At 35.9% G+C, this 14565-nt stretch overlaps 2 protein-coding genes across 2 annotated transcripts; both read right to left on the reverse strand.

Annotated features, from left to right (window-relative positions):
- Nucleotides 1–2490: 2490 nt before the first annotated feature.
- Nucleotides 2491–5803, reverse strand: LOC149386210 (cysteine-rich receptor-like protein kinase 15). Its single transcript, XM_089627431.1, has 7 exons — nt 5021–5803; nt 4839–4952; nt 4553–4743; nt 4250–4460; nt 3393–3630; nt 3144–3294; nt 2491–3018 (listed from the first exon to the last, which is right to left on the reverse strand). Exons 1-7 carry the CDS (start codon nt 5766–5768, stop codon nt 2707–2709), a joined length of 1965 nt encoding a protein of 654 aa, XP_089483557.1. The 5' UTR covers nt 5769–5803; the 3' UTR covers nt 2491–2706.
- A 2499-nt stretch (nt 5804–8302) lies between these two features.
- Nucleotides 8303–11243, reverse strand: LOC149386211 (cysteine-rich receptor-like protein kinase 25). The gene is made up of 7 exons (XM_089625216.1): nt 10343–11243; nt 10145–10261; nt 9900–10063; nt 9606–9816; nt 9272–9509; nt 9021–9171; nt 8303–8625 (listed from the first exon to the last, which is right to left on the reverse strand). Exons 1-7 carry the CDS (start codon nt 11142–11144, stop codon nt 8320–8322), a joined length of 1989 nt encoding a protein of 662 aa, XP_089481342.1. The 5' UTR covers nt 11145–11243; the 3' UTR covers nt 8303–8319.
- Between the last annotated feature and the right edge of the window lie 3322 nt (nt 11244–14565).

Below are 14565 nucleotides of genomic sequence, written 5' to 3' on the forward strand. Positions count from 1 at the left end.
GTGTACGTCTACTTTGAGTTTTGATTTGTTCCTAATATTTTCTCTATATTTTGTTTACTAATAATTAGCTAACTAGCCAGCATAAATTTGAACATTTGCTAACTAATCAATATTCAGTAAATAACCAACATTTAGTAAATTTTTGGTAAATAGCCAACATTAGATGAGCGTAAATAATTATTAATATGTAAGAAAAAAATCAATAACTGTAAATAGTCATTTATAATTGCTCGAAATAATAGCCACTTTAATTAATAATGTATAATGACGTCGGACGGAAAGTGGAATAGTGTATTTTACTCAATTTACGTGTGTAAATAATGAGTCATGACTATTTCTACACTAATGAGAAGATTAATTCAAATCTTGACCAGGGCCGGGCCAACATATAATGAGGCCTTAAGCGAAAGAAAAAAATTAGGCTTTTAAAAAAACAGGGATATATTAAATATTTTTAAAAACTATTAAGAAAATACATCATTTTCAAAAAACTAAAAGAGGACGATCACAAATATTTATAAACTTATCATTCATATTCATATGGTTACTATGTAAAATCTTTGTATATTTAAATTTTGCCACTAATATTTTTTTAAATTAAACATGATTTTTCTATGTTCTAAAATGCAAATCAGCACACATAAAAATAAAAGAAGTAATTGTCTACTATAACTCAAAAAAAAAAAAAGCTTCAAATAATCTAACTAGAAAGAGAAAATCTAAAAACTCAATGAAGAATGGGCCAACAAATTGGGGCCTTTATTTTTATATTTGATTTTGGTGTTAAATAGTACATATTATACAAGCACATTTTAAATTAAAAAAAGAAAAGAATTAAGGCGATGTGTTTCTAGTTATAAATTGATTTCTAAGTAAAACTAATCCTATATTTCTCACTTTTTTAATTTTAACTATCTCAAAACAAAAATTTATATTATCTAGGTGAACACAAAAGCTAGTTAATTTGACGTATTTTTCTTATATCCATCTGTAAAAACCAAATCCTGGATGAATATACCACTTGTTAATGAAAACCTGCATGATATAAAATATAATATTCATGTCTTTAATATCAATATATAAATATAAAAATAGATTCGTACTAAAAAACTATCAAATACTTTTATATATAATTTATAATAATTACTTTTAGACTAGTTCAAACTTAGACGAATGTTATCTGTCTATGTTTAGATCACATACATACAGGATTCATGTAACTATTATGTCGGATATGGACTTTAATATATTTCTTGAATGCATTTCGCACTAATGTATTATTAATTAGAAAGCAATAAACAACATTTTGACCAAGACATGAAAAACCCTATATAAACCCCTACGTACAATTTGTACAAAATCATGTTTGGCTGTTTGGGCCTTATTGTCCAACAAATGGGCCAACAACTCTGAACAAAATTGAGGCATATTAACCACCAACAATAACAAAAGTTTGGGGCCTTTATTTTTCTCAAATTTTATGGGCCTTAAGCGATGGCTTAGCCCGCTTAACAGAAGGGCCGGCCCTGATCTTGACTAAGGTCAAAATCTAAAAATATTTAATATATGCCATGCGCAAGTTAGTAACAAGGTTTGATGATGATTTTCTTTCATTTGGTTATTATTGTAACTTTCTTATCTCTTGCAAGCCATGTGGTAACATGGTGAGACAGTGAGCCATCTTTTCTTCTGCTGTTATGTGGAGAAACAAGTTTTTCAAGGGGAATGGTGAATCTAGAGGAGACAGTGATGCACCAAGTCCGCAATCGTTTTGCTGAGTTGGTCCGAAGGAGGGTAATGGTGGGAGTGGAGGTTACCCGCTAGGAGTCGGGAGGTAACATGTGGGAGACGACTTTTGGACGATATAAGGTTGTTGTGGGTGTCGTCACTCGCTATATCTCTTAAATAGTAAATTACCCGAGTGGTGATTATCGAGAGGGATAACAATAGAGAAATTGCCCCATTTGCCACCAATTTTATAATTTTTTCCCACTTTCCACCAAAAGACTAATTTTTCCCAAAATGCCACCAAGATGTCAACATTGTTGACATCTATGTCAACAATGTTGACATCTCATAGTGAAGCGCAAAAATAGATGTCAACATTGTTAACATAGATGATGGCATTTTGGGAAAAATTAGTCTTTTGGTGGAAAGTGAGAAAAAATTATAAAATTGATGGCAAATGAGACAATTTCTCATAACAATATCACGGTTGTGTCTTGTGAGCAGGTTAAGCACTATGTAAGTTCATACGATAGCTTAGAGTCAGGGTCGGACGTACATGTAAACAAGGAGGGACCATGGCCGCTTCTAACTTCCCCGAAAACAAAAATTGCAAGTAAAATTAAAAGCCTTATTAATAAATGTTATGGAGCCCTCTTGATACCCCTAATAAAAGCCTAAACACGGTACAAAGTTACAAAATTAGTTACACTACACTATTTTAACATTATCTCAACATTACACTTTGGACGTAAAATATTTGCAAAATTAGTTATAACACGTTGGAGTACAAGTCGGATTGTACAAGGTTTCGCAACAGAACTAAAGGTCTCCATGAGAGTCCACGCCAGGTTTTTGTGAAAAATCCTTAGCGACCAGTCGTCAATTTTTAATGGGCGATAAAGCAAAACAGCCCACTTAAGTTTGGATATTTGCAAAATAGTCATAGTTTTTAAACTTTTAAATAATTTGGTACAAATGTCAGCGAGGTAAAATGCCAGACATTGTAACTCCGTTGACTGATGGATCAGTGTCTGAGTGCTGAGATTGGACTAATCTCCCAACGGCAAAGGCTGGCTCTCTTGGTTCAGGGAGTGACGAGATTATTGACTCACTTCCTGGCAATAGCACAACCACGTCTCTCATTGTGGGCCTATCAATTGGATCTTCTTGGACGCATAAAAGCCCAATATGTATACATCTCTTAATATCTTCTTTTGGGCACCTATTCGAGTCTATCAGCATGGGGTCCACAATTTCCAATTCCTTTCCCTCCTTCCATAATTTCCATGCCTGTAGATAGCGTAGGGTCATTTTAAGAAAAAAAATCTCGGGAAGTTTCCTTAGAGAAAATGACATAAATTACCAATATTATAATATTGTTATTAGGGTAAAGAAGAGTAAGTTAGAGAACGTACATAAGAAATGAGAGTCTGGGCATGTTTACTGAGGTGAAATCCATTATTCTTTTGACCGCTAATAATCTCAAGCAGGATTATTCCAAAGCTAAACACGTCTGACTTCACGGAGAATAATCCTCCCATTGCATATTCCGGAGCCATGTACCCACTGATTACATATTTATTATTATTATAATGATTTTTTTTAAAATTATAATTAATTTATTGATAAAGGAACGGTAACTATAAAGATAAATAATGACTTACAATGTTCCAACGACTCTCTTGGTATTCGCCGTCTTCTGATCTTCGCAAAATATTCTTGCCATGCCGAAGTCAGATATTTTGGCGACCATTTCATGATCTAGTAACACATTACTAGGCTTTAGGTCTCTGTGAATTATTTTAAGTCGTGAATCCTCGTGAAGATAAAGGAGTCCTTTAGAAATTCCAGTGATGATGTTGTAGTACGTTTCCCAGTTGAGCTGAGACCGCCGTTCTGAATCTGAAATATGAAAAAGTATATGGAACAAGATTACAAGATTATTTAGTCCTCCAAAATACATATTTAACTGCAAATTATATATATATATAAAATACATATTTAACTGCAAATTATATATATATATATAAGAAAATCATCTATTCATGACTGACGTATGATAAATTAATTCAACTAAATATTATTATGTCAAAAGTCTTTGGCACTATAATTTTTCCATCACGCGGCAACTACTGGGGTTAGTCGCAAAAATATTGTTTAAAACTATAGTTAATAATAAATTTTAAGAGAAAAGTCATTTAGAGTAGAGCTACCGCATGCAGATATTATATTGTAAACTATGACGGAGTCAGATACATATCCTGTCAATTAGGCATAGATTCTTTGGAAATGCAACTAGGCCATCTATATAAATAAACAGCTATAACATTATATTGATATCAAAGAAATTCAGTGACATGCCTGCTATTTTTTCAAAACTTATTTCACAAATAATGATAAAAAAAAAATTAATCTCATAAAATATTACATTTCTATAGTTATTTTTCATAATATTTGTCTACTGCGTTATTTAATTTTTTTTTTTTTTTTTCAGATATAAGCGTGGGATATACAAACAAACCATATATGAAGAAGTCAAGGCTTCTGTTTGGCATGAACTCATACAAGAGAAGCTTTTCGTCTCCCTCAATGCTACACCCCACGAGCCTCGCCAAATTCCGATGTTGGAGTTCGGCGATGAGTATAATCTCATTTCTGAACTCTTCAGAGCCCTGCCATGACTTTCTTGCGAGTCTTTTCACGGCAACTTCCTTTCCATCTTCGAACACACACTGTAACAAACACATGCCCACATTATTAACATACATGCAAACCGTTTGAGAGAACACAGAGACATGCATGAATCATGATATATATTGATTACTTTGTATACAGTCCCAAAACCGCCATGCCCGAGCTTATTCGAGATGTCGAAGTTATTCGTGGCATCCCTTATAGTAGCCAGATCGACAAAAGAAAGTTCGTCCGAAGTCAGTAGTTTTCCTTCTTCGTCGAGCGTCACAGTCGTACGGCCAAACTCTCTTAATAAATCACGCTCACTCATCGTGTCACCATCTACGTAAAACAGAAATTAAAAAAAAAAAAAATTAGAAGATGGTTTGATATATATGGTAATGAGTAACTAGCTATGTTTAATCGTCTAGCTGTACCTGCCCTATTTCTCAGGCGTAGAAACACAACCCAAAAACAAAGGAGAGTCAAAAGTAGAGAAGCAGAAGCCGATACAGCTATAGTGATCGTTTTTCTAGACTTCTCTTTGTCCCCTGAAAAATCATATATAGAAAAGTTAGTTACATATCTTAAGTACTAAGCGGTATTTTCTAATTTTTACCTTCCGACGTGAGATCATAGAAGTCCGAGGTTTCGTTGAAGAAGCGGAAGAGCTCAAACCTGACAGTACAGGTACGACTAACAACAAACCCGCCTTCACGGAAAGAGCAACAAGCGTCCAAATCACCCAACGAAGATTCCAAACAGTTTCTACACAGCTCTGGAGGGATATCCAAAGTGCACTGAACCGCCCCGAAGACGGTCCCACCGCCCGAAACTTCGATCCTTCCGGTCGCGAACATGCGATTCGACGACGAGAAAGCCGCCTTGTCGGCGATCTCTTTCATTAGCTCGTTCCGCGCTTCGACGAATGGACGGACGAGATCGCCCGGGATGTTCTTCTTCAGGTGACCGGGCTCGGGATACTTCCCGGTGTAGGTCATGATGGCAAAGAATCTCTGGAAGGAGTATCTGATCTGGCAGAGATCGTACCACACGATCGCGTCCTTGCTCGTGCAATTATTCTCCAGCAAGTCTCGGCTCGCGGCTCGGACGCAGCCCCGGCAGGTCTCAGGATCCGACACGTCGCCTCTGCACAGGGCTTGTCCGTACACCTCGTTGACTCGGGTCTCCACGGAGGAGTTTTTGAACCCCGGTACGGTGTCGTCGAGCATCGTGTTCGAGGAGAGATCTTCAAGAACGGTCTTGAGGTTTGTCAAGAATCCGTCGCCGCTAGGGTTAAAGTTTCCTTTGTCCTTCGGGCAGAAGGTTCGGAGATGACTGAAAGAATTTACCGACGATGACGACATGATTGAGAGTAGTAGTACTATGATTCTGAACTTCATATTTCGAAATAATTTTTTTTTTTTTGGGAGAATAAAGAAGATTTATTTTTAAGTCTTGGACTTTTCAACTTAAATGTATGATTATTTTTAAAGCTGGTTATTGATTTCATTCTCCGGCGCTCAAAGTTTGAGAGTGAAATGGCCTTAGCGTTGAAGATTGACTCTAATATGTTGATATAGTATTTTTAAGATTTAAAAATTTAGTTTTATTTGATAAAGATATATGCATCAACTAGCTACGTGCTAAATTCCTAAGAAAACAGACCTGTTTTGGTCATTATTCGGAAATGTGTCGGTGTCACATGCAAGTTGGTTGATGTATATATATTCATGCAAAGAAAAGTAAGCCTCCAAGTTCTTTTTGATATTTTATTAATTACGACGATAGTGGAATCTAAATACGAATTTGCGGTGACAAACATCTAAAATATTGCTCAGACGTCATTCACGCGACATGACGGCGTGGTTTTTAATTCGTTACCAACTTTTGTAAGACGAGATCGATTTTGGGCCTTTGGCTCTAAATAGGTCTAAATATAGAGAACATTGGGTAATATTATTAACATTTTTGGCGATACAGTCGTTATAGTTCGTGCAAACATGAACATTATCCTGAAGATCAATAGCACTACGGACGTTTATTGGAGGAAGAAATATTGATGAGAAAGCATTATGAATTTATACCACGTGCTATACTAACTGCGCCAATGGTTTTTGTTAAATACTATACAGATTTATTTTGTTTATAAAAGAATATTCTGGGACTTTTGTCATGTTAATGAGGGAGTTGTAGAAAAATAGCCCCACCCGTCCGGGAGAAGTGGTCCAAATAAGTTTGGGTGGAATTATTTTTGCTATTAAGAATTGAGTATATTGCAATCATAAGCGTGGTTATTATGTCTAGGATTATTTCTTTTACTACACTATAGTCTAGCTGGCAAGTCAGTTGTAATTTGTAATTAATTAACTTGACTCGTTTTGCATTTAGTTTTCACTGTTCATTTATGTCAATGAGAAAATCCAATTTTCTGACCATCTCTCAACTCTCACACTCGTTTTTCGGATTCAAGAACTTCGATCGTATTATAGTACTATAGCAGATTTTAGCTAATGCGAATTTTATGAGAGTTTAATTTTTCTTTTAAAGTACTGAGTTGTTCATCAGCAGAGCATCTGAGTTTTTTTTTTTCTTTTTTTGAGACACAATAAGAACTTGTTGAATTTGGATTTTTTATTTGGTAGTAAGTAAGCATTAAAAACTCATGATGCTGCTCAAGAGAAAACAAAAAGTGGCGGGAAAAAGAAAAACATTGATTCATTTTGTCTCCTATTCTTTTCCTTAATGTATAATATAATGAATTATTCCGGACAAAATAAAATATAATGCGAATTTCAATAACTGGCTTAAAGTTGAAATATTATCCATACGTTAGCTGTGACTAACTCCATATCTTACTAGACGACTAAAGCTAACTTTAAAAAACATTTATATATTCGAGGTAGGATTAGATTTAGAGCACGCAAAGCGTTTAAGGCGGTTTTGAACTTTTGATATAACAACGGACGAGTCAGAGTTGGTGGATTGATAGAAAATAATAAGATCCGATTGTGAGTTTTATTTTTATTAATTTAAATATGAAAAAGTCGCAGTCTTATTTTAAATATATATGAACAAGTCGCAGTCATAGATCCTTACACAATTATGTTCAAAGTTCAAACAAGACCGTAAACCTAGATGCTAGCTTATCCACATCACTTATATTCATTTCATTAAATAAATAACTAAAATCTAATACTGCCCGCTGTAACGTATTTGGTCGTTAGGAGTTATAGAGTTGGCTAGTTGTATATACTGTAATATATATATATATATATATATATATATATATATATATATAGATGTGTGTGTGTGTGTGTGCGCATTACATACATTGTGAATATATATATTCAGCATCTATACCTCTTTCTTCGTTTGACCTTTCCGGCTTATCATTCTACAATTTTAAGCTCCAAGCGCACAATTTCTAATTAGAGTAATAGGAACGTATTGCATGATACTTTGAACCAACACGACTTACACATCTCGCAGGAAGGGTCAAAATTATTGGGCTGTGAAATAATGATTTTTTTTTTCAGACATATATACTTGACCTATTGCATGTGATGGGAAGTCTTAAAAATATTAGTAAACCTTTTTTAGGTTTATTTGCTTTTGTAGCATTTGAACTTGCTTTAGGTCCAATTTTCTTTATGATTTTAGCAGTTGGAGTTTATGTATTTTGAGAGCATATTAGCACATGTGGCCCTTTTATCTAATTGTATGAATATATAGACCGAATGACTTAATTTTTTGGCCAAGTAAAATTATTAACTTCTGTGGTTTTATAAAAAAGCATATGTACTCTAATTAATTGGTGAAATAATACAGAGATCAATGAGAGTTGTAGAATAGAAACACATGAACTAGACAACTTATCCTAAAATGTACGGCATCGTTACTTAATCTTGAAAGTATTTATCGAGACGTGACACTAGAGACCGTAAAATTATTCACAGACAAATTGTTATCGAGGATTGATTTGCCATGATCTTTGACCCGCCCCGTGAAGAAGGCTGGCCTTTTCGGCTGGTAAAGTGTTGACGACTTGCTCGTCAGCATAACGACGACTGACGACATGCTAGGCCGGTCGCACGCGTCTTCTTGAACGCACAACAATCCGATGTGTATGTATCTCAAAAATTCATCATCTATTTCGCGCGAACAAGCAAATCGTTGATCTATCAACTCCAACACCAACCCTCTTTGCCATAGATGCCATGCCTATAAAAAATAGAATAACATTATATTAATCTCAAGTGGAGCCAATACTCGAAAATAATATTTTCTTAAAACCTAATTAAAATTAAATCCCAAGAGGAATTGAAAATAAAACTTAGAAGTAGTTGAAAAAAATATAAAACAATCGTCTATACTCAATCTATAATTATAAGTACATTTTGGGAGAGCAAAATCATAATGATTAAATAAAAAGGGGCTAGTTATTAATTTTTTTTTATTTTATTATAGTCTTGCAATTTTAGTGGAAATTATGGTTCGACCAACAAAATTTATTGACCAAATCACATATATTATAGGAAAATATTTAAATAAGGGACATGCGGTTTCTTTACTTGTTGAGAAAAGTTAAACAATGCGAAATTGAAATAATAACTCACGTAAGCAAGAAGGCTAGGAGCAAGCTGAGTTCGATGAAAGTTGGCATTGTTTTTCCCTGTTATAATTTCAAACAATAATACCCCAAAGCTAAATACGTCGGACTTTATAGAGTATATTCCTTCCATTGCGTATTCCGGTGCCATGTATCCACTTTCACCGCCCAAAAAAAAAAAACAATTATAAATAAATGCAAAAAAAAAAAAAAAAAATCTTGAAATAATTTTGTAACAAGTCAGGGAAAAGAATTTACTAAGTTCCAACAATAGTGGCAGTATTAGCTTGGTCTTCACTTCCGGCGAAAATCCTAGCCATTCCGAAATCTGAGATCTTTGGAGTCATATCACAGTCCAGCAATATATTGCTTGCTTTGAGGTCTCGATGGATAATCTGGACCCTCGAATCCTCGTGAAGATAAAGAATCCCTCTCGCTATCCCTGTGCAGATACTGATCCGCGTTTCCCAGTCCAAGCTCACTTGCTGACTCGGATCTAATCATCAACAATGCGTACCCAAAAAAAAATTATTCGCTATTGGTTCAGAAGAAGGTAAAAGAGCAGAAGAAAAGATAAAAGTATAGTACTCACTGAATAGAATGATATCAAGGCTTTTATTTGGCATGTATTCATACACGAGAAGCTTTTCGTCCATTTCTACGCAAAATCCCAAGAGCTTCACCAGATTCTTGTGTTGGAGATTCATTATTAGAAGAACTTCGTTCGTGAATTCATCCGAGCCTTGCTCCGAACAGAACGAAAGCCTCTTTACTGCCACTTCCTTTCCTTCTTTGAGTATTCCCTGTCATAAATCGAATTTGGTTTCTAATATTTTATCTACAAAACAATGAATTCTCTCTAATTATTCCTCGTCGAAATGATCACCTTGTAAACCGGGCCAAAACCGCCCTGTCCTAGCTTGTGTGACTCGGAAAAGTTGTTTGTGGCAGCGAGTATCGATGCCAATTTAACGCAAGGAAAATCCTTTCTTCCCGAAATACCCATACTTAAGCTCTCATGTCGCATTTGTCCTTCACTTTCATTATTCCCTGAATAAAAAAATAAAAATCAAGAGAAATTTAAAAGAAATACTAAAAACAAAAGTATTAAACTCTAAGATATATATATACCTTTTCGGTTTCTTTTCTTAAACAAATAGTAGAACGCAAAGCAACCAAGAACCGCAATCACCAAAGAAGCTGATCCGACTATGAGAAGCACAAATCTCCATACTCTCCTTCTCCCACCTGTCCATCCACAAAACATAAAAAAAAATCTAAAAAATAAATAAATAAATTTTAAAAGGTTATGTGTACAAAAATAATTACCTCGTCCTTTCTTGAAGTCCCCCGATTCGTCCTTGGTAAATGGGTAGAGCTCGTACCTTAGGTAGCAACTCCGAGCGTAGAGCCGAGCCCCGATGGAAAAATGATAAAGATCTAGAATCTTCTCGGTCGAATTCCCGAGGCAGCTCCAACACTGGTCCGGCGACAAGTCCACGGTGCACTGAACCACGGCGTAGATGGTATCGGCCGCGAACGCCACTTCTCCGGAGGCATAATAATGCACGCCGCCGCCTCCGTTGTAAGCCGCCACGTGGGTGAGGTTGCGCAGCGCCTCGTCCACGACGGACCGAAACTCCACCGGCCGCGAGATGTTCTGATCGTTCCACTGCGGAAAGTCTGCGCCGGCCAAGTCGTCGACTTCGAGTCTCCCGAAAAAGTCTTGGCCGGAGTATCTGAGCTGGCAGTTCTCCTCCCAGACCGTGGCGGCCGTGTAGGCGGGGCAGAGAGAGTTCGCGACCTCGTCGGAAGCGGTCTCTACGCAGACCCGGCACGTGTCTTGCGAAACGTAGTCGAAGCACATGAATAGGCCGTACACTTTGTCGTCGCTGTCGTTTGTCCCTATCTGCGTTTTGTAGGACTTGGAGCTCGACGCGTTGGATTTTAGGTTCATAAGGAGATCGCTCAGGTTCTTCTCAAACGGACTGTTTTCGGAGAAAGTGCTTGTTGTGTTCAATGGGCAGTAATGATACGGAGGATCGGCGTGGCAAAGACCACAGAGGAAGAGAAGAAGAAGAAGAATTAGCGATGGGTTGAGTCTAAATCTTCTTTGAAGAATAGTGTCCATTTCTTTTCTTTTTTTTTCTTTTTCTTTTTTGTTCGCCTGAGATTATGGATGGTTTTTAGTTATGTTGGTCACTACGTAGTTGTTTCTATTTCTAAGAATAATATTATATTCTAATATGAAAGGTACTATATTGTATTATATGCTGAGGTATGTGAGAATAAAAGTAAACGGGAGAAATAATGAAATGATTTAAGTCATTTTTTTTATTTGTTACATCGAATACTATCTATATCATGAACTGAATGTATGTGGTTGATATAATTTTCTAATCTATAGGAAACTAACAGGAAATATACTCAAACGGTATTAATACCCTGTTTATCTTTTCCATTTAATTATTTTATTTTTTCATCTGTATAGAAGCGAAAACTCTATGCTAATTGACCACGAACTCATGATGTCACGAATCACGACCAAGTGCTTATTTAAGCAGGATTGACTTTTAAAAAAATTCTTGTATTGCATGCTATGGTCAAATCGTGTAAAAATTGTAGTGCATTAAATTATGATTTAAAAATAAAAATATTTAGTATCATTGATAGTGCCAGGCCTGGTGGATTATGACTTCTTTCTCAAAAGAAAAAGAAAGAGTTGGGCTTCCAATTTTGAATTCTTGAACTAATTGTAAGAAGCTCAGCCTATTTACTCAGCCCGAGATGTCCGAGATTATCGTCACTAAATAAATTAGTTGCGATATTTTCTAAAACCCTAATAAAGATATTGCGACTACGAGTCTCTTGACACATTGTGAGTTTTTAAGAGTTGTATATGAGCGAAAACTTGTTTCTGTGAGTGCATAAATAATCGCCTTCAACAATCCACTAATTTGTGAGTAGAGGTTGGGTTTGTTTTTCTCGTGATATTATAAAGATTACATATTGCTATAAACGTGTATCAGGATTTAGGAAAAGGGCAATCAAGAGTTGATCATTCCGTCTTAAAGGTGTGGGATTCCATCTAAAACCAAGCTTGGCAATTAGAAGAGTAACCTACAAGCCTTATAAAGAGGCCAGGATCATAACACCCAGTCGATGTGGGACTATACATTGGCACAGGCACTAGAGGCCCGATCAGGTAGCCCACAACCGAGAATGGGCCCCGCTCTGATACCATCTTAAAAGTGTGGGGTTCCATCTAAAACCAAACTTGGCAATTAGAGGAGTAACCCACAAGCCTTATAAAGAGCCCAGGATCATAACACCCAGTCGATGTGGGACTATCCTTGATATTCAGCTAATAAGGTCGTTGTGTACTTCTTCTACTAGGCCTTGACTAAAAAAAATTCTTTTTACACCGAGATTCTAATCCCTCGAGACTTGATTTATACTGCACTAGTTTATATTATACCGCACTAAGTTACATAATTCATTATGATGTGTGCTTGTATGGTCATGTTGCTCTTCCCACTGTGAGTGATAGATATTATGCCACAGCCTTAATTTGTGATTGAGAGTAACAAAAATTTTGGTGACTATTTGAGTGGAAATGAGAGGATCTTAGATTCAAAGGGAGAGTCTGAGTTAAAATTCATGAGTACGTAATAGTAGAAAAATGGCTGTAAATTTGTGGGAGTTTGAATGGAAGTGCGGAGATCTTAGATTCGAAAGGAGAGTCGGAGTAAAAATTCATGGGTATGTAAAAATAGAAAAATGGCTGTAAATAGATGAACATTCATATAAGATAGATGTGTAGTATTGTTTACTTATTGATTAGATTAGTGAATTTGCATTTCGTTGGACCACAACTATCCATACGTACGTGACATTCCATCAAATTGAGTTTAGAATTTCTTGTGTCTCTATTTTACATATTGTTTTTTGCTCATCTTATTTGTGAGAGCATCTTGTCACATATATTATTACAACGTTGGATGTGCATCTTGTTTTTGTGTAAACTAGTATCATGTGACTTTGGGAAAATCTTCATTGTACTATGTTGCACCAACATACAGCAGGGAAGTGATACATGATCGATTTGAAAAAAAAAACAAGGTGTAGAGACAAAATTTTACTAAAATTTGAAAGATATAATCAATATTCTTTTACATCATCAAGCCCCCCAACGAAAAATTCATGGCTTCTGTCACGAGTTTTAATTGTTCAAAAACTTATTGAATTGAAAATAATTACAAGTTTGAGCAAATATAAATAAATTGTATATAGTATTGACAGTTTTTCATTTGATGTTTGGATGATATGACTCTGATCGATTTGAAAAACAAGGTGCGGGGAAATTTTTTTTATATATGTTATAAAGATTTCAACTAATATATACTTTTATTTATTATGCTAATTTTGATTAATTGACATGAAAACGTCAGTCAAAATATGGATTAAGAGACAAAATTAAATATTATTAAAAAATATTTAAGTTAACATAAATAGATACTTGATGGTTTGATGGAATAACTCTAATCAATTTGAAAAAACGAAGTGTGTAGACCCAACCCACCCCCCTGAGTCATAGGTGTTTTTAATCTTTATTCTCAAAATTCAAGCAATAAAAAAAGGAGAGTTCTTTATTCTAAAAATAAATGCTGATTTAAATGCATTTATTTACATATGTCTCTTCCTCAGTCAGTCCAAGTACATCAAAGATTTGTTCTGCAAGGCACAGATGCAAAATTCCAGCTCAACACGAGCTCCACTAAATACTGGTCAGAAATTTCTAAACTATGGAAGTCAACCGTTTGAAGATCCTCAACAATACAGGAGCATAGTTGGTGCACTGCAATATCTTACAATAACAAGGCCAGAACTGACTTTCAATGTCAACAAAGTATGTCAATTCATGCATGAGCCAATTGAAGAGTACCATTGGAAAGCAATCAAGAGAATTATGAGGTATCTAAGTGGAACAATCAACTGTGGTATTCACCTATCTTGCTAGCTCAGCAAAGGACCGTTAAACCTTACTAGGTTCTGTGACGCATACTGGGCCTCTGATGTCATAGATAGACGCTCAACATCAGGTTTTTGCTTGTTTCTTGGAGACTCTTCAAACCCCTGGCAGTCCAAGAAATAGAGCACAGTCTCCCGGTCCTCTGCTGAAGCCGAGTATAGAAGCCTGGCATTCGTGTCTCTGAAGTTACGTGGACTCAACATCTCCTCTCTGAACTTCAAGTCAAGAGCTCAAGAGAACCAATCTTGTGGTGCGACAATCTAAGTACAGTTCACTTGGCAGCGAATCCAGTTTTCCACGCAAGAACAAAACACTTAAAGCTTGATCTATATTTCGGATGTGAAAATGTTCAAGCCAAGCACATAAAGGTACAAGACATTCCTTTTGTCGACCAAAGTGCTGACATTCTGACAAAAGCCATATCTAGCAATGCCTTTGAGTCTATGCGTTCCAAACTCAAAGTACTTGATGCAAGTATGTTGAGTTTGAAGGGGGGGTATTGGAGGTACTGCCCTGCCAG

The sequence above is a fragment of the Urtica dioica genome, chromosome 9 (genome assembly GCF_054948205.1).
Source record: "Urtica dioica subsp. dioica isolate 48M chromosome 9, U.dioica_male_clone48M_v1_H2, whole genome shotgun sequence".
In the NCBI taxonomy this organism is placed as follows: Eukaryota; Viridiplantae; Streptophyta; class Magnoliopsida; order Rosales; family Urticaceae; genus Urtica; species Urtica dioica.